The sequence below is a fragment of the Oncorhynchus masou genome, chromosome 25 (genome assembly GCF_036934945.1).
Source record: "Oncorhynchus masou masou isolate Uvic2021 chromosome 25, UVic_Omas_1.1, whole genome shotgun sequence".
In the NCBI taxonomy this organism is placed as follows: Eukaryota; Metazoa; Chordata; class Actinopteri; order Salmoniformes; family Salmonidae; genus Oncorhynchus; species Oncorhynchus masou.
Genome location: NC_088236.1, coordinates 14,935,509 through 14,963,047, shown reverse-complemented (window position 1 = coordinate 14,963,047; position 27,539 = coordinate 14,935,509). Strand labels below are relative to the sequence as shown.

General features: G+C 41.3%; 1 protein-coding gene across 1 annotated transcript in view; it reads right to left on the bottom strand.

The window, feature by feature from the left end:
* Nucleotides 1–20,780, bottom strand: part of LOC135513589 (ATP-binding cassette sub-family A member 2-like) — a 149,088-nt gene extending 128,308 nt beyond the window's left edge. Inside the window, 1 exon segment of the mRNA XM_064936475.1 lies at nucleotides 20,361–20,780. Within this exon segment, the coding sequence (XP_064792547.1) occupies nucleotides 20,361–20,426 (66 nt within the window). The 5' untranslated portion in view covers nucleotides 20,427–20,780.
* Between the last annotated feature and the right edge of the window lie 6,759 nt (nucleotides 20,781–27,539).

Sequence of the window (27,539 nt, the reverse complement as noted above, 5' to 3'; positions counted from 1 at the left end):
TACATGTCCACCACTATAGCAAAGTAGTAGATTCTAATCCACCATACATGTCCACCACTACACCACTATACCAAAGTAGTAGAGTCTAATCCACCATACATGTCCACCGCTATACCAAAGAAGTGGAGTCTAATCCACCATACATGTCCCCCACTATAGCAAAGTAGTAGAGTCTAATCCACCATACATGTCCACCACTACACCACTATACCAAAGTAGTAGAGTCTAATCCACCATACATGTCCCCTACTATACCAAAGTAGTAGAGTCTAATCCACCATACATGTCCCCCACTATACCAAAGTAGTAGAGTCTAATTTACATTTACATTTAAGTCATTTAGCAGACACTCTTATCCAGAGCGACTTACAAATTGGTATCCACCATACATGTCCACCACTACACCACTATACCAAAGTAGTAGAGTCTAATCCACCATACATGTCAAACACTATACCAAAGTAGTAGAGTCTAATCCACCATACATGTCCCCCACTATACCAAAGTAGTAGAGTCTAATCCACCATACATGTCCCCCACTATACCAAAGTAGTAGAGTCTAATCCACCATACTTGTCCACCTCTACACCACTATACCAAAGTAGCAGAGTCTAATCCACCATACATGTCCACCACTATACCAAAGTAGCAGAGTCTAATCCACCATACATGTCCACCACTACACCAGTATACCAAAGTAGTAGAGTCTAATCCACAATACATGTCCACCACTATACCAAAGTAGTAGAGTCTAATCCACCATACATGTCAACCACTACACCACTATACCAAAGTAGTAGAGTCTAATCCACCATACATGTCCACCACTACACCACTATACCACAGTAGTAGAGTTTAATCCACCATACATGTCCCCCACTATACCAAAGTAGTAGACTCTAATCCACCATACATGTCCACCACTACACCACTATACCAAAGTAGTAGAGTCTAATCCACCATACATGTCCACCGCTATACCAAAGTAGTAGAGTCTAATCCACCATACATGTCCCCCACTATACCAAAGTAGTAGTCTAATCCACCATACATGTCCACCACTACACCACTATACCAAAGTAGTAGAGTCTAATCCACCATACATGTCCCCCACTATACCAAAGTAGTAGAGTCTAATCCACCATACATGTCCCCCACTATACCAAAGTAGTAGAGTCTAATCCACCATACTTGTCCACCTCTACACCACTATACCAAAGTAGCAGAGTCTAATCCACCATACATGTCCACCACTATACCAAAGTAGCAGAGTCTAATCCACCATACATGTCCACCACTACACCAGTATACCAAAGTAGTAGAGTCTAATCCACAATACATGTCCACCACTATACCAAAGTAGTAGAGTCTAATCCACCATACATGTCAACCACTACACCACTATACCAAAGTAGTAGAGTCTAATCCACCATACATGTCCACCACTACACCACTATACCACAGTAGTAGAGTTTAATCCACCATACATGTCCCCCACTATACCAAAGTAGTAGACTCTAATCCACCATGCATGTCCACCACTACACCACTATACCAAAGAAGTAGAGTCTAATCCACCATACATGACCACCACTATACCAAAGTAGTAGAGTCTAATCCACCATACATGTCCCCCACTATACCAAAGTAGTAGAGTCTAATCCACCATACATGTCCACCACTATACCAAAGTAGTAGAGTCTAATCCCCCATACATGTCCAGCACTATACCAAAGTAGTAGAGTCTAATCCCCCATACATGTCCACCACTGTACCAAAGTAGTAGAGTCTAATACACCATACATGTCCACCACTATACCAAAGTAGTAGAGTCTAATCCCCCATACATGTCCACCACTGTACCAAAGTAGTAGAGTCTAATCCACCATACATGTCCACCACTATACCAAAGTAGCAGAGTCTAATCCACCATACATGTCCACCACTACACCACTATACCAAAGTAGAAGAGTCTAATCCACCATACATGTCCACCACTATACCAAAGTAGTAGAGTCTAATCCACCATACATGTCCACCACTACACCACTATACCAAAGTAGTAGAGTCTAATCCACCATACATGTCCCCCACTATACCAAAGTAGTAGACTCTAATCAACCATGCATGTCCACCAATACACCACTATACCAAAGTAGTAGAGTCTAATCCACCATACATGACCACCACTATACCAAAGTAGTAGAGTCTAATCCACCATACATGTCCCCCACTATACCAAAGTAGTAGAGTCTAATCCACCATTCATGTCCACCACTAAACCAAAGTAGTAGAGTCTAATCCACCATACATGTCCACCACTACACCACTATACCAAAGTAGTAGAGTCTAATCCACCATACATGTCCCCCACTATACCAAAGTAGTAGAGTCTAATCCACCATACATGTCCCCTACTATGCCAAAGTAGTAGAGTCTAATCCACCATACATGTCCCCCACTATACCAAAGTAGTAGAGTCTAATCCACCATACATGTCCACCACTACACCACTATACCAAAGTAGTAGAGTCTAATCCACCATACATATCCACCGCTATACCAAAGTAGTAGAGTCTAATCCACCATACATGTCCACCACTTTACCAAAGTAGTAGAGTCTAATCCACCATACATGTCCCCCACTATACCAAAGTAGTAGAGTCTAATCCACCATACTTGTCCACCTCTACACCACTATACCAAAGTAGTAGAGTCTAATCCACCATACATGTCCACCACTATACCGAAGTAGCAGAGTCTAATCCACCATACATGTCCACCACTACACCAGTATACCAAAGTAGTAGAGTCTAATCCACCATACATGTCCCCCACTATACCAAAGTAGTAGAGTCTAATCCACCATACATGTCCACCACTACACCACTATACCAAAGTAGTAGAGTCTAATCCACCATACATGTCCCCCACTATACCAAAGTAGTAGAGTCTAATCCACCATACATGTCCCCTACTATGCCAAAGTAGTAGAGTCTAATCCACCATACATGTCCCCCACTATACCAAAGTAGTAGAGTCTAATCCACCATACATGTCCACCACTACACCACTATACCAAAGTAGTAGAGTCTAATCCACCATACATATCCACCGCTATACCAAAGTAGTAGAGTCTAATCCACCATACATGTCCACCACTTTACCAAAGTAGTAGAGTCTAATCCAACATACATGTCCACCACTATACCAAAGTAGTAGAGTCTAATCCACCATACATGGCCACCACTACACCACTATAACAAAGTAGTAGTCTAATCCACCATACATGTCCCCCACTATAACAAAGTAGTAGAGTCTAATCCACCATACATGTCCCCCACTATACCAAAGTAGTAGAGTCTAATCCACCATACATGTCCAAATACCAAAGTAGTAGAGTCTAATCCACCATACATGTCCACCACTACACCACTATACCAAAGTACTAGAGTCTAATCCACCATACATGTCCCCCACTATACCAAAGTAGTAGAGTCTAATCCACCATACATGTCCCCTACTATACCAAAGTAGTAGAGTCTAATTCACCATACATGTCCCCCACTATACCAAAGTAGTAGAGTCTAATCCACCATACATGTCCACCACTACACCACTATACAAAAGTAGTAGAGTCTAATCCACCATACATGTCCAACACTATACCAAAGTAGTAGAGTCTAATCCACCATACATGTCCACCACTATACCAAAGTAGTAGAGTCTAATCCACCATACATGTCCACCACTATACCAAAGTAGTAGAGTCTAATCCACCATACATGTCCACCACTACACCACTATACCAAAGTAGTAGAGTCTAATCCACCATACATGTCCCCCACTATAGCAAAGTAGTAGAGTCTAATCCACCATACATGTCTCCCACTATACCAAAGTAGTAGAGTCTAATCCACCATACATGTCCACCGCTATACCAAAGTAGTAGAGTCTAATCCACCATACATGTCCACCACTACACCACTATACCAAAGTAGTAGAGTCTAATCCACCATACATGTCCCCTACTATACCAAAGTAGTAGAGTCTAATCCACCATACATGTCCCCCACTATACCAAAGTAGTAGAGTCTAATCCACCATACATGTCCAACACTACACCACTATACCAAAGTAGTAGAGTCTAATCCACCATACATGTCCACCACTAAACCACTATACCAAAGTAGTAGAGTCTAATCCACCATACATGTACACCACTATACCAAAGTAGTAGAGTCTAATCCACCATACATGTCCACCACTAAACCACTATACCAAAGTAGTAGAGTCTAATCCACCATACATGTCCCCCACTATACCAAAGTAGTAGAGTCTAATCCACCATACATGTCCACCATACCAAAGTAGTAGAGTCAATCCACCATACATGTCCACCACTATAGCAAAGTAGTAGAGTCTAATCCACCATACATGTCCACCACTACACCACTATACCAAAGTAGTAGAGTCTAATCCACCATACATGTCCACCACTATACCAAAGTAGTGGAGTCTAATCCACCATACATGTCCACCACTATACCAAAGTAGTAGAGTCTAATCCACCATACATGTTCACCACTATACCAAAGTAGTAGAGTCTAATCCACCATACATGTCCACCACTATACCAAAGTAGTAGAGTCTAATCCACCATACATGTCCACCGCTATACCAAAGTAGTAGAGTCTAATCCACCATACATGTCCACCACTATACCAAAGTAGTAGAGTCTAATCCACCATACATGTCCACCACTACACCACTATACCAAAGTAGTAGAGTCTAATCCACCATACATGTCCCCCACTATAGCAAAGTAGTAGAGTCTAATCCACCATACATGTCCCCCACTATACCAAAGTAGTAGAGTCTAATCCACCATACATGTCCACCGCTATACCAAAGTAGTAGAGTCTAATCCACCATACATGTCCACCACTACACCACTATACCAAAGTAGTAGAGTCTAATCCACCATACATGTCCCCCACTATACCAAAGTAGTAGAGTCTAATCCACCATACATGTCCCCCACTATACCAAAGTAGTAGAGTCTAATCCACCATACATGTCCCCAACTATACCAAAGTAGTAGAGTCTAATCCACCATACATGTCCACCACTACACCACTATACCAAAGTAGTAGAGTCTAATCCACCATACATGTCCCCCACTATACCAAAGTAGTAGAGTCTAATCCACCATACATGTCCCCCACTATACCAAAGTAGTAGAGTCTAATCCACCATACATGTCCCCAACTATACCAAAGTAGTAGAGTCTAATCCACCATACATATCCAGCACTATACCAAAGTAGTAGAGTCTAATCCACCATACATGTCTCCCACTATACCAAAGTAGTAGAGTCTAATCCACCATACATGTCCACCGCTATACCAAAGTAGTAGAGTCTAATCCACCATACATGTCCACCACTACACCACTATACCAAAGTAGTAGAGTCTAATCCACCATACATGTCCCCTACTATACCAAAGTAGTAGAGTCTAATCCACCATACATGTCCCCCACTATACCAAAGTAGTAGAGTCTAATCCACCATACATGTCCACCACTACACCACTATACCAAAGTAGTAGAGTCTAATCCACCATACATGTCCACCACTAAACCACTATACCAAATTAGTAGAGTCTAATCCACCATACATGTACACCACTATACCAAAGTAGTAGAGTCTAATCCACCATACATGTCCACCACTAAACCACTATACCAAAGTAGTAGAGTCTAATCCACCATACATGTCCCCCACTATACCAAAGTAGTAGAGTCTAATCCACCATACATGTCCACCGCTATACCAAAGTAGTAGAGTCGAATCCACCATACATGTCCAACACTATAGCAAAGTAGTAGAGTCTAATCCACCATACATGTCCACCACTACACCACTATACCAAAGTAGTAGAGTCTAATCCACCATACATGTCCACCGCTATACCAAAGAAGTGGAGTCTAATCCACCATACATGTCCCCCACTATACCAAAGTAGTAGAGTCTAATTTACATTTACATTTAAGTCATTTAGCAGACACTCTTATCCAGAGCGACTTACAAATTGGTATCCACCATACATGTCCACCACTACACCACTATACCAAAGTAGTAGAGTCTAATCCACCATACATGTCAAACACTATACCAAAGTAGTAGAGTCTAATCCACCATACATACTATACCAAAGTAGTAGAGTCTAATCCACCATACATGTCCCCCACTATACCAAAGTAGTAGAGTCTAATCCACCATACTTGTCCACCTCTACACCACTATACCAAAGTAGCAGAGTCTAATCCACCATACATGTCCACCACTATACCAAAGTAGCAGAGTCTAATCCACCATACATGTCCACCACTACACCAGTATACCAAAGTAGTAGAGTCTAATCCACAATACATGTCCACCACTATACCAAAGTAGTAGAGTCTAATCCACCATACATGTCAACCACTACACCACTATACCAAAGTAGTAGAGTCTAATCCACCATACATGTCCACCACTACACCACTATACCACAGTAGTAGAGTTTAATCCACCATACATGTCCCCCACTATACCAAAGTAGTAGACTCTAATCCACCATACATGTCCACCACTACACCACTATACCAAAGTAGTAGAGTCTAATCCACCATACATGTCCACCGCTATACCAAAGTAGTAGAGTCTAATCCACCATACATGTCCACCACTTTACCAAAGTAGTAGAGTCTAATCCACCATACATGTCCACCACTATACCAAAGTAGTAGTCTAATCCACCATACATGTCCACCACTACACCACTATACCAAAGTAGTAGAGTCTAATCCACCATACATGTCCCCCACTATACCAAAGTAGTAGAGTCTAATCCACCATACATGTCCCCCACTATACCAAAGTAGTAGAGTCTAATCCACCATACATGTCCACCTCTACACCACTATACCAAAGTAGCAGAGTCTAATCCACCATACATGTCCACCACTATACCAAAGTAGCAGAGTCTAATCCACCATACATGTCCACCACTACACCAGTATACCAAAGTAGTAGAGTCTAATCCACAATACATGTCCACCACTATACCAAAGTAGTAGAGTCTAATCCACCATACATGTCAACCACTACACCACTATACCAAAGTAGTAGAGTCTAATCCACCATACATGTCCACCACTACACCAGTATACCACAGTAGTAGAGTTTAATCCACCATACATGTCCCCCACTATACCAAAGTAGTAGACTCTAATCCACCATGCATGTCCACCACTACACCACTATACCAAAGAAGTAGAGTCTAATCCACCATACATGACCACCACTATACCAAAGTAGTAGAGTCTAATCCACCATACATGTCCCCCACTATACCAAAGTAGTAGAGTCTAATCCACCATACATGTCCACCACTATACCAAAGTAGTAGAGTCTAATCCCCATACATGTCCAGCACTATACCAAAGTAGTAGAGTCTAATCCCCCATACATGTCCACCACTGTACCAAAGTAGTAGAGTCTAATACACCATACATGTCCACCACTATACCAAAGTAGTAGAGTCTAATCCCCCATACATGTCCACCACTGTACCAAAGTAGTAGAGTCTAATCCACCATACATGTCCACCACTATACCAAAGTAGCAGAGTCTAATCCACCATACATGTCCACCACTACACCACTATACCAAAGTAGAAGAGTCTAATCCACCATACATGTCCACCACTATACCAAAGTAGTAGAGTCTAATCCACCATACATGTCCACCACTACACCACTATACCAAAGTAGTAGAGTCTAATCCACCATACATGTCCCCCACTATACCAAAGTAGTAGACTCTAATCAACCATGCATGTCCACCAATACACCACTATACCAAAGTAGTAGAGTCTAATCCACCATACATGACCACCACTATACCAAAGTAGTAGAGTCTAATCCACCATACATGTCCCCCACTATACCAAAGTAGTAGAGTCTAATCCACCATTCATGTCCACCACTAAACCAAAGTAGTAGAGTCTAATCCACCATACATGTCCACCACTACACCACTATACCAAAGTAGTAGAGTCTAATCCACCATACATGTCCCCCACTATACCAAAGTAGTAGAGTCTAATCCACCATACATGTCCCCTACTATGCCAAAGTAGTAGAGTCTAATCCACCATACATGTCCCCCACTATACCAAAGTAGTAGAGTCTAATCCACCATACATGTCCACCACTACACCACTATACCAAAGTAGTAGAGTCTAATCCACCATACATATCCACCGCTATACCAAAGTAGTAGAGTCTAATCCACCATACATGTCCACCACTTTACCAAAGTAGTAGAGTCTAATCCACCATACATGTCCCCCACTATACCAAAGTAGTAGAGTCTAATCCACCATACTTGTCCACCTCTACACCACTATACCAAAGTAGTAGAGTCTAATCCACCATACATGTCCACCACTATACCGAAGTAGCAGAGTCTAATCCACCATACATGTCCACCACTACACCAGTATACCAAAGTAGTAGAGTCTAATCCACCATACATGTCCCCCACTATACCAAAGTAGTAGAGTCTAATCCACCATACATGTCCACCACTACACCACTATACCAAAGTAGTAGAGTCTAATCCACCATACATGTCCCCCACTATACCAAAGTAGTAGAGTCTAATCCACCGTACATGTCCCCTACTATGCCAAAGTAGTAGAGTCTAATCCACCATACATGTCCCCCACTATACCAAAGTAGTAGAGTCTAATCCACCATACATGTCCACCACTACACCACTATACCAAAGTAGTAGAGTCTAATCCACCATACATATCCACCGCTATACCAAAGTAGTAGAGTCTAATCCACCATACATGTCCACCACTTTACCAAAGTAGTAGAGTCTAATCCAAACTATACCAAAGTAGTAGAGTCTAATCCACCATACTTGTCCACCTCTACACCACTATACCAAAGTAGTAGAGTCTAATCCACCATACATGTCCACCACTATACCGAAGTAGCAGAGTCTAATCCACCATACATGTCCACCACTACACCAGTATACCAAAGTAGTAGAGTCTAATCCACCATACATGTCCACCACTATACCAAAGTAGTAGAGTCTAATCCACCATACATGTCAACCACTACACCACTATACCAAAGTAGTAGAGTCTAATCCACCATACATGTCCACCACTACACCACTATACCAAAGTAGTAGAGTCTAATCCACCATACATGTCCCCCACTATACCAAAGTAGTAGACTCTAATCCACCATGCATGTCCACCACTACACCACTATACCAAAGTAGTAGAGTCTAATCCACCATACATGACCACCACTATACCAAAGTAGTAGAGTCTAATCCACCATACATGTCCCCCACTATACCAAAGTAGTAGAGTCTAATCCACCATACATGTCCACCACTATACCAAAGTAGTAGAGTCTAATCCCCATACATGTCCACCACTATACCAAAGTAGTAGAGTCTAATACACCATACATGTCCACCACTATACCAAAGTAGTAGAGTCTAATCCACCATACATGTCCACCACTACACCACTATACCAAAGTAGTAGAGTCTAATCCACCATACATGTCCACCACTATACCAAAGTAGTAGAGTCTAATCCACCATACATGTCCACCACTACACCACTATACCAAAGTAGTAGAGTCTAATCCACCATACATGTCCCCCACTATACCAAAGTAGTAGAGTCTAATCCACCATACATGTCCACCACTACACCACTATACCAAAGTAGTAGATTCTAATCCACCATACATGACCACCGCTATACCAAAGTAGTAGAGTCTAATCCACCATACATGTCCACCACTACACCACTATACCAAAGTAGTAGATTCTAATCCACCATACATGACCACCACTATACCAAAGTAGTAGAGTCTAATCCACCATACATGTCCACCACTACACCACTATACCAAAGTAGTAGAGTCTAATCCACCATACATGTCCACCACTATACCAAAGTAGTAGAGTCTAATCCACCACACGTGTCCCCCATTATACCAAAGTAGTAGAGTCTAATCCACCATACATGTCCACCACTATACCAAAGTAGTAGAGTCTAATCCACCATACATGACCACCACTATACCAAAGTAGTAGAGTCTAATCCCCCATACATGTCCCCCACTATACCAAAGTAGTAGAGTCTAATCCCCCATACATGTCCCCGACTATACCAAAGTAGTAGAGTCTAATCCACCATACATGTCCCCCATTATACCAAAGTAGTAGAGTCTAATCCACCATACATGTCCACCACTATACCAAAGTAGTAGAGTCTAATCCACCATACATGGCCTCACTATACCAAAGTAGTAGAGTCTAATCCACCATACATGTCCCCCAATATACCAAAGTAGTAGAGTCTAATCCACCATACATGTCCACCGCTATACCAAAGTAGTAGAGTCTAATCCACCATTCATGTCCACCACTAAACCAAAGTAGTAGAGTCTAATCCACCATACATGTCCACCACTACACCACTATACCAAAGTAGTAGAGTCTAATCCACCATACATGTCCCCCACTATACCAAAGTAGTAGAGTCTAATCCACCATACATGTCCCCTACTATGCCAAAGTAGTAGAGTCTAATCCACCATACATGTCCCCCACTATACCAAAGTAGTAGAGTCTAATCCACCATACATGTCCACCACTACACCACTATACCAAAGTAGTAGAGTCTAATCCACCATACATGTCCACCGCTATACCAAAGTAGTAGAGTCTAATCCACCATAAATGTCCACCACTTTACCAAAGTAGTAGAGTCTAATCCACCATACATGTCCCCCACTATACCAAAGTAGTAGAGTCTAATCCACCATACATGTCCCCCACTATACCAAAGTAGTAGAGTCTAATCCACCATACATGTCCCCCACTATACCAAAGTAGTAGAGTCTAATCCACCATACATGTCCCCCACTATACCAAAGTAGTAGAGTCTAATCCACCATACTTGTCCACCTCTACACCACTATACCAAAGTAGCAGAGTCTAATCCACCATACATGTCCACCACTATACCAAAGTAGCAGAGTCTAATCCACCATACATGTCCACCACTACACCAGTATACCAAAGTAGTAGAGTCTAATCCACAATACATGTCCACCACTATACCAAAGTAGTAGAGTCTAATCCACCATACATGTCAACCACTACACCACTATACCAAAGTAGTAGAGTCTAATCCACCATACATGTCCACCACTACACCACTATACCAAAGTAGTAGAGTTTAATCCACCATACATGTCCCCCACTATACCAAAGTAGTAGACTCTAATCCACCATGCATGTCCACCACTACACCACTATACCAAAGTAGAGTCTAATCCACCATACATGACCACCACTATACCAAAGTAGTAGAGTCTAATCCACCATACATGTCCCCCACTATACCAAAGTAGTAGAGTCTAATCCACCATACATGTCCACCACTATACCAAAGTAGTAGAGTCTAATCCCCCATACATGTCCAGCACTATCCACCAAAGTAGTAGAGTCTAATCCCCATACATGTCCACCACTGTACCAAAGTAGTAGAGTCTAATCCACCATACATGTCCACCACTATACCAAAGTAGTAGAGTCTAATCCCCCATACATGTCCACCACTGTACCAAAGTAGTAGAGTCTAATCCACCATACATGTCCACCACTATACCAAAGTAGCAGAGTCTAATCGACCATACATGTCCACCACTACACCACTATACCAAAGTAGAAGAGTCTAATCCACCATACATGTCCACCACTATACCAAAGTAGTAGAGTCTAATCCACCATACATGTCCACCACTACACCACTATACCAAAGAAGTAGAGTCTAATCCACCATACATGACCACCACTATACCAAAGTAGTAGAGTCTAATCCACCATACATGTCCCCCACTATACCAAAGTAGTAGAGTCTAATCCACCATACATGTCCACCACTATACCAAAGTAGTAGAGTCTAATCCCCCATACATGTCCAGCACTATACCAAAGTAGTAGAGTCTAATCCCCCATACATGTCCACCACTGTACCAAAGTAGTAGAGTCTAATACACCATACATGTCCACCACTATACCAAAGTAGTAGAGTCTAATCCCCCATACATGTCCACCACTGTACCAAAGTAGTAGAGTCTAATCCACCATACATGTCCACCACTATACCAAAGTAGCAGAGTCTAATCCACCATACATGTCCACCACTACACCACTATACCAAAGTAGAAGAGTCTAATCCACCATACATGTCCACCACTATACCAAAGTAGTAGACTCTAATCAACCATGCATGTCCACCAATACACCACTATACCAAAGTAGTAGAGTCTAATCCACCATACATGACCACCACTATACCAAAGTAGTAGAGTCTAATCCACCATACATGTCCCCCACTATACCAAAGTAGTAGAGTCTAATCCACCATTCATGTCCACCACTAAACCAAAGTAGTAGAGTCTAATCCACCATACATGTCCACCACTACACCACTATACCAAAGTAGTAGAGTCTAATCCACCATACATGTCCCCCACTATACCAAAGTAGTAGAGTCTAATCCACCATACATGTCCCCTACTATGCCAAAGTAGTAGAGTCTAATCCACCATACATGTCCCCCACTATACCAAAGTAGTAGAGTCTAATCCACCATACATGTCCACCACTACACCACTATACCAAAGTAGTAGAGTCTAATCCACCATACATATCCACCGCTATACCAAAGTAGTAGAGTCTAATCCACCATACATGTCCACCACTTTACCAAAGTAGTAGAGTCTAATCCACCATACATGTCCCCCACTATACCAAAGTAGTAGAGTCTAATCCACCATACTTGTCCACCTCTACACCACTATACCAAAGTAGTAGAGTCTAATCCACCATACATGTCCACCACTATACCGAAGTAGCAGAGTCTAATCCACCATACATGTCCACCACTACACCAGTATACCAAAGTAGTAGAGTCTAATCCACCATACATGTCCCCCACTATACCAAAGTAGTAGAGTCTAATCCACCATACATGTCCACCACTACACCACTATACCAAAGTAGTAGAGTCTAATCCACCATACATGTCCCCCACTATACCAAAGTAGTAGAGTCTAATCCACCATACATGTCCCCTACTATGCCAAAGTAGTAGAGTCTAATCCACCATACATGTCCCCCACTATACCAAAGTAGTAGAGTCTAATCCACCATACATGTCCACCACTACACCACTATACCAAAGTAGTAGAGTCTAATCCACCATACATATCCACCGCTATACCAAAGTAGTAGAGTCTAATCCACCATACATGTCCACCACTTTATAGTAGAGTCTAATCCACCATACATGTCCCCCACTATACCAAAGTAGTAGAGTCTAATCCACCATACTTGTCCACCACCACTATACCAAAGTAGTAGAGTCTAATCCACCATACATGTCCACCACTATACCGAAGTAGCAGAGTCTAATCCACCATACATGTCCACCACTACACCAGTATACCAAAGTAGTAGAGTCTAATCCACCATACATGTCCACCACTATACCAAAGTAGTAGAGTCTAATCCACCATACATGTCAACCACTACACCACTATACCAAAGTAGTAGAGTCTAATCCACCATACATGTCCACCACTACACCACTATACCAAAGTAGTAGAGTCTAATCCACCATACATGTCCCCCACTATACCAAAGTAGTAGACTCTAATCCACCATGCATGTCCACCACTACACCACTATACCAAAGTAGTAGAGTCTAATCCACCATACATGACCACCACTATACCAAAGTAGTAGAGTCTAATCCACCATACATGTCCCCCACTATACCAAAGTAGTAGAGTCTAATCCACCATACATGTCCACCACTATACCAAAGTAGTAGAGTCTAATCCCCCATACATGTCCACCACTATACCAAAGTAGTAGAGTCTAATACACCATACATGTCCACCACTATACCAAAGTAGTAGAGTCTAATCCACCATACATGTCCACCACTACACCACTAAGTAGTAGAGTCTAATCCACCATACATGTCCACCACTATACCAAAGTAGTAGAGTCTAATCCACCATACATGTCCACCACTACACCACTATACCAAAGTAGTAGAGTCTAATCCACCATACATGTCCCCCACTATACCAAAGTAGTAGAGTCTAATCCACCATACATGTCCCCACTACACCACTATACCAAAGTAGTAGATTCTAATCCACCATACATGACCACCAACTATACCAAAGTAGTAGAGTCTAATCCACCATACATGTCCACCACTACACCACTATACCAAAGTAGTAGATTCTAATCCACCATACATGACCACCACTATACCAAAGTAGTAGAGTCTAATCCACCATACATGTCCACCACTACACCACTATACCAAAGTAGTAGAGTCTAATCCACCATACATGTCCACCACTATACCAAAGTAGTAGAGTCTAATCCACCACACATGTCCCCATTATACCAAAGTAGTAGAGTCTAATCCACCATACATGTCCACCACTATACCAAAGTAGTAGAGTCTAATCCACCATACATGACCACCACTATACCAAAGTAGTAGAGTCTAATCCCCCATACATGTCCCCCACTATACCAAAGTAGTAGAGTCTAATCCCCATACATGTCCCCCACTATACCAAAGTAGTAGAGTCTAATCCACCATACATGTCCCCCATTATACCAAAGTAGTAGAGTCTAATCCACCATACATGTCCACCACTATACCAAAGTAGTAGAGTCTAATCCACCATACATGTCCTCACTATACCAAAGTAGTAGAGTCTAATCCACCATACATGTCCCCCAATATACCAAAGTAGTAGAGTCTAATCCACCATACATGTCCACCCACTATACCAAAGTAGTAGAGTCTAATCCACCATTCATGTCCACCACTAAACCAAAGTAGTAGAGTCTAATCCACCATACATGTCCACCACTACACCACTATACCAAAGTAGTAGAGTCTAATCCACCATACATGTCCCCCACTATACCAAAGTAGTAGAGTCTAATCCACCATACATGTCCCCTACTATGCCAAAGTAGTAGAGTCTAATCCACCATACATGTCCCCCACTATACCAAAGTAGTAGAGTCTAATCCACCATACATGTCCACCACTACACCACTATACCAAAGTAGTAGAGTCTAATCCACCATACATGTCCACCGCTATACCAAAGTAGTCTAATCCACCATAAATGTCCACCACTTTACCAAAGTAGTAGAGTCTAATCCACCATACATGTCCCCCACTATACCAAAGTAGTAGAGTCTAATCCACCATACATGTCCCCCACTATACCAAAGTAGTAGAGTCTAATCCACCATACATGTCCCCCACTATACCAAAGTAGTAGAGTCTAATCCACCATACATGTCCCCCACTATACCAAAGTAGTAGAGTCTAATCCACCATACTTGTCCACCTCTACACCACTATACCAAAGTAGTAGAGTCTAATCCACCATACATGTCCACCACTATACCAAAGTAGCAGAGTCTAATCCACCATACATGTCCACCACTACACCAGTATACCAAAGTAGTAGAGTCTAATCCACAATACATGTCCACCACTATACCAAAGTAGTAGAGTCTAATCCACCATACATGTCAACCACTACACCACTATACCAAAGTAGTAGAGTCTAATCCACCATACATGTCCACCACTACACCACTATACCACAGTAGTAGAGTTTAATCCACCATACATGTCCCCCACTATACCAAAGTAGTAGACTCTAATCCACCATGCATGTCCACCACTACACCACTATACCAAAGTAGAGTCTAATCCACCATACATGACCACCACTATACCAAAGTAGTAGAGTCTAATCCACCATACATGTCCCCCACTATACCAAAGTAGTAGAGTCTAATCCACCATACATGTCCACCACTATACCAAAGTAGTAGAGTCTAATCCCCCATACATGTCCAGCACTATACCAAAGTAGTAGAGTCAATCCCCCATACATGTCCACCACTGTACCAAAGTAGTAGAGTCTAATACACCATACATGTCCACCACTATACCAAAGTAGTAGAGTCTAATCCCCCATACATGTCCACCACTGTACCAAAGTAGTAGAGTCTAATCCACCATACATGTCCACCACTATACCAAAGTAGCAGAGTCTAATCGACCATACATGTCCACCACTACACCACTATACCAAAGTAGAAGAGTCTAATCCACCATACATGTCCACCACTATACCAAAGTAGTAGAGTCTAATCCACCATACATGTCCACCACTACACCACTATACCAAAGTAGTAGAGTCTAATCCACCATACATGTCCCCCACTATACCAAAGTAGTAGACTCTAATCAACCATGCATGTCCACCAATACACCACTATACCAAAGTAGTAGAGTCTAATCCACCATACATGACCACCACTATACCAAAGTAGTAGAGTCTAATCCACCATACATGTCCCCCACTATACCAAAGTAGTAGAGTCTAATCCACCATTCATGTCCACCACTAAACCAAAGTAGTAGAGTCTAATCCACCATACATGTCCACCACTACACCAAAGTAGTAGAGTCTAATCCACCATACATGTCCCCTACTATGCCAAAGTAGTAGAGTCTAATCCACCATACATGTCCCCCACTATACCAAAGTAGTAGAGTCTAATCCACCATACATGTCCACCACTACACCACTATACCAAAGTAGTAGAGTCTAATCCACCATACATATCCACCGCTATACCAAAGTAGTCTAATCCACCATACATGTCCACCACTTTACCAAAGTAGTAGAGTCTAATCCACCATACATGTCCCCCACTATACCAAAGTAGTAGAGTCTAATCCACCATACTTGTCCACCTCTACACCACTATACCAAAGTAGTAGAGTCTAATCCACCATACATGTCCACCACTATACCAAGTAGCAGAGTCTAATCCACCATACATGTCCACCACTACACCAGTATACCAAAGTAGTAGAGTCTAATCCACCATACATGTCCCCCACTATACCAAAGTAGTAGAGTCTAATCCACCATACATGTCCACCACTACACCACTATACCAAAGTAGTAGAGTCTAATCCACCATACATGTCCCCCACTATACCAAAGTAGTAGAGTCTAATCCACCATACATGTCCCCACTACTATGCCAAAGTAGTAGAGTCTAATCCACCATACATGTCCCCCACTATACCAAAGTAGTAGAGTCTAATCCACCATACATGTCCACCACTACACCACTATACCAAAGTAGTAGAGTCTAATCCACCATACATATCCACCGCTATACCAAAGTAGTAGAGTCTAATCCACCATACATGTCCACCACTTTACCAAAGTAGTAGAGTCTAATCCACCATACATGTCCCCCACTATACCAAAGTAGTAGAGTCTAATCCACCATACTTGTCCACCTCTACACCACTATACCAAAGTAGTAGAGTCTAATCCACCATACATGTCCACCACTATACCGAAGTAGCAGAGTCTAATCCACCATACATGTCCACCACTACACCAGTATACCAAAGTAGTAGAGTCTAATCCACCATACATGTCCACCACTATACCAAAGTAGTAGAGTCTAATCCACCATAAATGTCAACCACTACACCACTATACCAAAGTAGTAGAGTCTAATCCACCATACATGTCCACCACTACACCACTATACCAAAGTAGTAGAGTCTAATCCACCATACATGTCCCCCACTATACCAAAGTAGTAGACTCTAATCCACCATGCATGTCCACCACTACACCACTATACCAAAGTAGTAGAGTCTAATCCACCATACATGACCACCACTATACCAAAGTAGTAGAGTCTAATCCACCATACATGTCCCCCACTATACCAAAGTAGTAGAGTCTAATCCACCATACATGTCCACCACTATACCAAAGTAGTAGAGTCTAATCCCCCATACATGTCCACCACTATACCAAAGTAGTAGAGTCTAATACACCATACATGTCCACCACTATACCAAAGTAGTAGAGTCTAATCCACCATACATGTCCACCACTACACCACTATACCGAAGTAGTAGAGTCTAATCCACCATACATGTCCACCACTATACCAAAGTAGTAGAGTCTAATCCACCATACATGTCCACCACTACACCACTATACCAAAGTAGTAGAGTCTAATCCACCATACATGTCCCCCACTATACCAAAGTAGTAGAGTCTAATCCACCATACATGTCCACCACTACACCACTATACCAAAGTAGTAGATTCTAATCCACCATACATGACCACCGCTATTCCAAAGTAGTAGAGTCTAATCCACCATACATGTCCACCACTACACCACTATACCAAAGTAGTAGATTCTAATCCACCATACATGACCACCACTATACCAAAGTAGTAGAGTCTAATCCACCATACATGTCCACCACTACACCACTATACCAAAGTAGTAGAGTCTAATCCACCATACATGTCCACCACTATACCAAAGTAGTAGAGTCTAATCCACCACACGTGTCCCCCATTATACCAAAGTAGTAGAGTCTAATCCACCATACATGTCCACCACTATACCAAAGTAGTAGAGTCTAATCCACCATACATGACCACCACTATACCAAAGTAGTAGAGTCTAATCCCCCATACATGTCCCCCACTATACCAAAGTAGTAGAGTCTAATCCCCCATACATGTCCCCGACTATACCAAAGTAGTAGAGTCTAATCCACCATACATGTCCCCCATTATACCAAAGTAGTAGAGTCTAATCCACCATACATGTCCACCACTATACCAAAGTAGTAGAGTCTAATCCACCATACATGGCCTCACTAATCAAGGTTTGACATACAGTCTTAGAAACAAAGGTTATGGATACAACCAAAAACGGTTCTACCAAAAAAAGTGTGCTTTCTTCATATATGACACCCCTTAAGGTTCTATTTAGAACTGAAATTGGTTCCATATAGAACGCTATCTGAAACCCAAGGGTTCTATATGAAACCAATGTGGGTTCCTTGAAGAAGAACCACTGGGCTTCTGAACACATAACCCTAAAAATGGGTTGTATATAGAACCTTTAAGGGTGCCATATATGAAGAAAGAAACATAACTTTTTTTGGTTCGATCCAGAGTGTATAAGAGATACAGACATTACATAAAAATGTGTCAGAGCTCTGAATATCTGAGATTCTGGTCCATTATCTCTGGTGTCCTTGTAGAGGACCTCAGATCATCTTCTTTGCAGGCCAACGCACAGAGAGAGGTCTACAGGTGCCAGGGTACCTGCCCCCTCTGTGAAAATGCTCCTCCCAAATGTATCTACAGATTTTTTATATATATATATATATATATATATATATATATATATATATATATATATATATATATATATATATATATATATATATATTGGGATGGTAAAAACTGAACATAATGTTTATTTTAAAGACTTTGAGCACCAGCGGGCCACATTCTCAGTGTCCTTCCTGTCATTGTCTGTCAGGTAGTCTAGGCTACATGTGAGGCAGGTGCATAACCAAAATACCCACGTACATGCAGTAGATAGATGAATAAGCAATTACTTAGGCTACACTTATGCACCTTTTGATATGAATACTAGTGTGTTATTTGAATTGAATCAGTTATAATTTCCAAATGCACCTCACATATTCTCATAGCACCATAATAAGACGCAATTAAAAATTGTCATTAATGTGTGTTTACATCATCTTCTCTAGCGCTTGGCATGATGTTCTGATAAGCATGAGAGGTTATGAGGAGTTTATGCACACAACAACCTGTTCGGTTTTCTGTGAATTCACGACTAGTAAACCTGGTGGTATAACACATCCAAACACCTTGGAAACTATGGCAGCGCAAATTAGTCTACAATTGTCACAAAAAAAACATGACATTTCTTGAACTGAAATGTCTGGGAACTGATGAAGGCACCCCACTGCGCACAGATGTCAATTCAATGTCTATTTCACGTTGGTGGAACAACGTTGATTCAACCAGTGTGTGCCCAGTGAATATCATGCCAGCCTCAAATAAAGGCAATGCAGTAGCAGCAACCGAATTCTGTAGCCTGACGCCCGTCTGATCTCGCACTGACATTCGGTGATGTTTTCCAAGCGCACAACCAGTAGCCTATTTAAGCTAATGTCCCATATTTCTAAGCACCCCTATATTGTAATTGTTATCTAATAATATCAAAGAAAATGTTTCCTTACCGGTCCTCTTCTCTTCAAAGACACATTCTTCCACAACAGAAGATGTAGCTGGTGGAGGAATCCCATCTCCACAGGCTCGAGGTTTTTCCCTAATTACGGTCAAATTACGATACCGGTAATTAAGTTACTGTTTAGTGGGGTGGATTTTTAGTAATGGATTACAAGCCATTCCGATGTATTTAAATGTCAATTTAGATAATATGCTTGATACGGGTTTATATGCCCATTTCACAGCTCTCTCTCTCGCTCTCTCTCTCTGAACGAGACGACTGTTTTCTGCCTCTGCCTTGTGGTTAGATGGCTAAATAGGACAAGCTGTAATTCAGTGGCAAGCGTGGCTGATATTCTGTATGATATCACCATCGGCGGAAAAATACAGAAGCATCCAATGGAAACGGTGCTAAAGTAATGCGTTAGAATGAACATACAACCATCGATATAGGGATATATATCACCATCGTGCAGTATAGTGGGCGGAGACGGCGCTACAGATAGTATGTCTTCTCGCGCACCCTATACTAAGGCTAGGCTACTGTTCCTCTTGCAAATTGGAACACAAAGTTACCTTGTATGATTTGACAAATGACTGTTCTTACAGCCTAAAACCTATTCTGTATAGGTGTAGGTCAAGAAATGTAACATATTTATCCCAGGGTAATGTATATTGACAGTCTCAACGATCAAGGACAACAACCACCCGAGCCACTGCCTGTTCACCCCGCTATCGTCCAGAAGGCGAGGTCAGTACAGGTGCATCAAAGCAGGGACCGAGAGACTGAAAAACAGCTTCTATCTCAAGGCCATCAGACTGTTAAACAGCAACCGCTAACATTGAGTGGCTGCTGCCAACACACTGACTCAACTCCAGCCACTTTTATAATGGGAATTGATGGGAAATGATGTAAAATATATCACTAGCCACTTTAAACAATGCTACCTAATATAATGTTTACATACCCTACATTATTCATCTCATATGTATACGTATATACTGTACTCTATATCATCGACTGCATCTTTATGTAATACATGTATCACTAGCCACTTTAACTATGCCACTTTGTTTACATACTCATCTCATATGTATATACTGTACTCGATACCATCTACTGTATCTTGCCTATGCTGCTCTGCACCATCACTCATTCATATCTTTATGTACATATTCTTTATCCCCTTACACTTGTGTGTATAAGACAGTAGTTTTGGAATTGTTAGTTAGATTACTTGTTGGTTATTACTGCATTGTCGGAACTAGAAGCACAAGCATTTCGCTACACTCGCATTAACATCTGCTAACCATGTGTATGTGACAAATAAAATTTGATTTGATTTAATTTCAATAGGATAGACTGTAGTTGTAGAATTTTAGATTTGCCCCCAAATTGTTCCCAAAATGTTGCATTGAATAGTGTAGTGGCAGTAACTGAAAGGTCGCTGGTTTGAATCCCTGAGATGACTTATTGAAAAATCGGTGTGCCCTTGAGCAAGGAACTTCACCCTAATTGCTCCTGTAAATCGCTCTGGATGTAAACGTAATAACGGTTTCCGGTTTCCGTTATTACTGATTATATATTATATATATATTATTTTTTACTTATCTATTTTTTTACTTAATTAACACTTGTTTTTTTTTAAACTGCATTGTTGGTTAACTGCATTGTTGTATTCGGTACATTTTTTATGAGATATTTATGTATTTCATTCTCAATAAATTTGCAAACATGTCTAAAAACATGTTTCCATTGGGTATTGTGTGTAGAAAGGGTGAGAGAAAAATATATATTTAATCCATTTTGAATTCAGACTGTAACACAATAAAATGTGGAAAGGGTCAAGGGGTGTGAATACATTCTGAAGGCACTGTATATGCCAGTAATAGTGGCACAGTACCATCCACACCCCAAAAAAACAGAGTTTCAAACTCATGTATTTTTCTTTGCCCATATGTAACAGACGTGAGTCGGGTTTACAGTCTAGTGATGAGTCAGCCCTGCCTGCGACTTCAAAATCAGTGTCACCCTTGTCAAACAGTCAAGACGTTGGTCTTTCCTGTTGGAAACCCCCCACTGGGCAAAAACTGGTTGAACTGAACCCCCCCCCCCCCCCCACATTGGGCAAAAATTGTTCCACATCATTTCAATAAATAAATTCAATGTGGTGAAGTTGAATCAACGTGGAAAACTGATTGGATTTGCAGAAAGTCAACAAGGTAAGGGGATTTCATATTTTGTTCACCCAACTTTTAACCTAAATCCAATGATATAGTGAAATGTTTTGTTGATTTCACGTTAGTTGACAACTCAAACAAATTGTTGAACTGACATGTGTACCCAATGTGCAAGTCCGGCCTGTGACCCAAACCCTCAGGCTAAAGTCTAACGTCAAAGACCTGTCTGATAATACTTTTAAATGTCAAAAAATGTAAAAAAAAATTCAAGGCTTGAAAAGGACTAACATTTAAACTTTGTTTTTATCCAATAAATAAACTATAACAATAACAATAAAACACGGTTCATGTTTACTATTTGCTTCACAATAAACCATTGAGTGGCATTTCTCTAAGCTTTTACCCCTGCTTTCCCTTGATAGCAAGTAGATCACTACTTCGGTCATATCCCAAATGGTGCTCTATTCCCTAGGCAGTAATGCTCTAGATAAAGAGAAAAGTCTTAACAATTGTAGCAGTACAATTTTATAAAATGTACAAATGTATGAAAAGACCACTAGGGTGACAGCAGTATGCAGCATGCTTTGGACATGCCTGGGAACAGGTAGAAATGCTGAAGTAGTAGAATATAGTTCATATGAAGACAAGTTTTGTATTGTTTCATTAATTTAATTAATAATTCATTAAAGACCTGAACATCTCTATGTTGGTACCACTATTACTCAGTACTACATGGCAATATGGGAGACATGGACTCATTAAACATTACTTTTGAGTCTATTCCACGTTGGTTCAACGTAATGTCATTGAAATGATGTGGAAACCACGTTGATTCAAACACTGTGTGCCCAGTGGGAATGATCTGATATGAGTAGATACGTAGATAGTTTCTTCTCAAACATCATAGGTTGCTAATTAACATAAATACACCCTGTAAATGTATCTGTCTTTATTATTGCTTTATTAACTGTGTAAAATATATTAAACTGTAGGCTTCAGTAGAGGTCACAGAAGATAAGCTTTACCTGGAAACAGTTATGACTTTCCAATCCTAGAGTGATGTCACATGCAAATCTCTCTGCTTGGCTTAGAATTTCACAAAGCTCTATAAATCTACCCAAATAAGCATGCAACATCTGGCCATGGTGATCCAGGACCACAGGAGCTAGATACTGGCTCACTGGACAGGGAATTAACTATTCAGCATGGATCATTCTGTGATTATGCATGACTAGGAATCTTATTTTGGAATTTCCAGATCCCTATTTTAATTTAATTTTTATTTTATTTTATACATGACTGTCCATCTACACCTCTGTAAAATCTCTCTCTCACACACACATGCACACACATACACACACTCATAGCGTGACATATGAGTCCATGAGTAAACATTTTTGGAAAGGAAAAACCAAATGTAAAGGAATATTTGCAAAGGAAAAACAATGTTTAAAAAACAAACATTTAACAGCTAGCCTACCTTCCACCATTATACATTGCTCAAAAAAGGGAACACTAAAATAACACATCATAGATCTGAATGAATGAAATATTCTTATTAAATACTTTTTTCTTTACATAGTTGAATGTGCTGACAACAAAATCACACAAAAATTATCAATGGAAATCAAATTTATCAACCCATGGAGGTCTGGATTTGGAGTTTACACTCAAAAGTAAAGTGGAAAACCACACTACAGGCTGATCCAACTTTGATGTAATGTACTTAAAACAAGTCAAAACGAGGCTCAGTAGTGTTTGGCCTCCACGTGCCTGTATGACTTCCCTACAACACCTGGGCATGCTCCTGATGAGGTGGCGGATGGTCTCCTGAGGGATCTCCTCCCAGACCTGGACTAAAGCATCCGCCAACTCCTGGACAGTCTGTGGTGCAACGTGGCGTTGGTGGATGGAGCAAGACATGATGTCCCAGATGTGCTCAATTGGATTCACGTTTGGGGAACAGGCGGGCCAGTCCATAGCATCAATGCCTTCCTCTTGCAGGAACTGCTGACACACTCCAGCCACATGAGGTCTAGCATTGACTTGCATTAGGAGGAACTCAGGGCCAACCGCACCAGCATATAGTCTCACAGGGGGTCTGAGGATCTCATCTCGGTACCTAATGGCAGTCAGGCTACCTCTGGCAAGCACATGGAGTGCTGTGCGGCCCCCCCAAAGAAATGCCACCCCACACCATGACTGACCCACCGCCAAACCGGTCATGCTGAAGGATGTTGCAGGCAGCAGAATGTTCTCCACGCCGTTTCCAGACTGTCACGTCTGTCACATGTGCTCAGTGAACCTGTTTTCATCTGTGAAGAGCACAGGGCGCCAGTGGCGAATTTGCCAATCTTGGTGTTCTCTGGCAAATGCCAAACATCCTGCACGGTGTTGGGCTGTAAGTACAACCCCTATATGTGGATGTCGGGCCCTCATACCACCCTCATGGAGTCTGTTTTTGACCGTTTGAGCAGACACATGCACATTTGTGGCCTGCTGGAGGTCATTTTGCAGGGCTCTGGCAGTGCTCCTCCTGCTCCTCCTTGCACAAAGGCGGAGGTAGCGGTCCTGCTGCTGGGTTGTTGCCCTCCTACGGCCTCCTCCACGTTTCCTGATGTACTGGCCTGTCTCCTGGTAGTGCCTCCATGCTCTGGACACTACGCTGACAGACATAGCAAACCTTCTTGCCACAGCTCGCATTGATGTGCCATCCTGGATGAGCTGCACTACCTGAGCCACTTGTGTGGGTTGTAGACTCTGTCTCATGCTACCACTAGATTGAAAGCACCGCCAGCATTCAAAAGTGACCAAAACATAAGCCAGGAAGCATAGGAACTGAGAAGTGGTCTGTGGTCACCACCTGCAGAACCACTCCTTTATTGGGGGTGTCTTGCTAATTGCCTATAATTTCCACCTGTTGTCTATTCCATTTGCACAACAGCATGTGAAATGTATTGTCAATCAGTGTTGCTTCCTAAGTGGTCAGTTTGATTTCACAGAAGTGTGATTGACTTGGAGTTACATTGTGTTGTTTAAGTGTTCCCTTTATTATTTTGAGCAGTGTATCATGGTTATACTGTGGTACCTCTTTACTCTCCATATGTACCAATAACAGGAAAACATTGTGATTTAGTGATCTGAAAGTCACACCCTCTGAAGTCATTCGTCTGAGAACATGGCCCAGGTTACGACTGGGGAAAAATGTTCTAACTAAAATACAATACCGTCAAAAAAGGAAAGTTTGAACATATGAAATGAATGCAGAACAGATGAAACTACAAAACCAGAACAACTGACTCTGACATTGTGCTACTATCCAAAGATTAAAAGATTCAAATTTTTGGATGAGAATATTTTAATATTATTTCATTATTGTAGTTGTTTGGTGGTGCATAGGCCATGAGCTACATCTCTGCAAAACAAGTTCCAGGAACTGGATCTATAAGTGGCTACAATGTAAATAGCTACATTTATTCTCATTCTAGACTAGCTACAATAGTGCCCTATAGCCTCATAGTAGTGTCCATATGACTGTCAAAAAGTTACAGGGGTGTGGTTGTGGCATGTGTGCGTGTTGTGAGAAAACAGAGAGATGATGTGAAAGAGGAGTGAAAATAAAGGCCAAAACAGGATTTCCTACCCACTGTTATGTGCCACTACTTAAATCATCTTCGAGAAGGAAGTCAGGTTTAGTGAGTCTTACCTCCAAAAGACAGAAAACACTGAGACCACTGGGAAAGGGAATATCTATTAAGTTGTACCACTAAATGCATTCAACTGAAATGTGTCTCTGAAGCAGAGATATGTGGGGGGCTGCCTTAATGGACATCATCAGTGCCCAGGGAGCAGTTGTTTTTGGGGGTTAACTGCCTTGCTCAAAGGCAGAACGGCAGATTTTTCCACCTTGCCGGTTCAGGGATTGGAACCAGCGACCTGTCGGTTACTTGCCCAACACTCTTAACTGGTAGGTTTGCTGAGCACAGGTGTCATGAGGAAGGTCATCTCTGTGACATGTAGCGTTTCAACCTGGTCTCAGAGCATTTTGTATTATTGTTTACGTAAAACACTTTAGTATGTATTAACTTGTGGATGTACATAACTCATTTTGTATGATATGTTATGAATTATGATTTGTATTATATGTTATGAAATTGCAAAACATACAATACGTTATGAATTTGAAAAACATACTCTATGTTACAAATTTGCAGGAAATATACAGTACCAGTCAAAAGTTTGGACACATCTACTCATTCAAGGGTTTTCTTTATTTGTACTATTCTCTACATTGTAGAATAATAGTGAAGACATCAAAGCTATGAAATAACACATATGGAATCATGTAGTAACCAAAAAATATATTTTATATTTGAGATTCTTTAACCAGCTTCATGAGGTGGTTACCTGGAATGCATTTCAATTAACAGTTAAAAGTGAATTTGTTGAATTACTTTCCTTCTTATTGAGTTTGAGCCAATCCGTTGTGTTGTGACAATGTAGGGGTGGTATACAGAAGATAGCCCTATTTGGGGGGGTTAGAATAGGGGTAGGGGTGTAGAGGATAGAGTTAAGGTTAGTTGTTCATTTTAGGAGTTAGGTTAAAGGGTCAAGGTTAGGGTTAGGGGAAGGGTTAGCTGACATGCTAAGTAGTTGTTTTTTGACATGCTAAGTAGTTGCAACGTAGCTAAAAAGTCATAAGTAGTTGAAAATCACCACACTTTCGTTTTTGTCTTAAGTAACCATATGACTTACAGTATGTAGGGTGGCAAGTAGTGGTTAAGTATTGCAGGGCCAGTCACTGAATTGTTGCTGGTTTGAATCATTAGGCTGACTAGCTGAAAAATCTGGCGATGTGCCCTTGAGCAAGGCACTTAACCCTAATTGCTCCTGTAAGTTGCTCTGGATAAGAGCTATGTTACCTTACATATCATACTAATTTGAGTGTCACTGATGTACATGTACTATATTACGTCTAGTCTATGAGCCCAGCGGAGAGTTTATATATC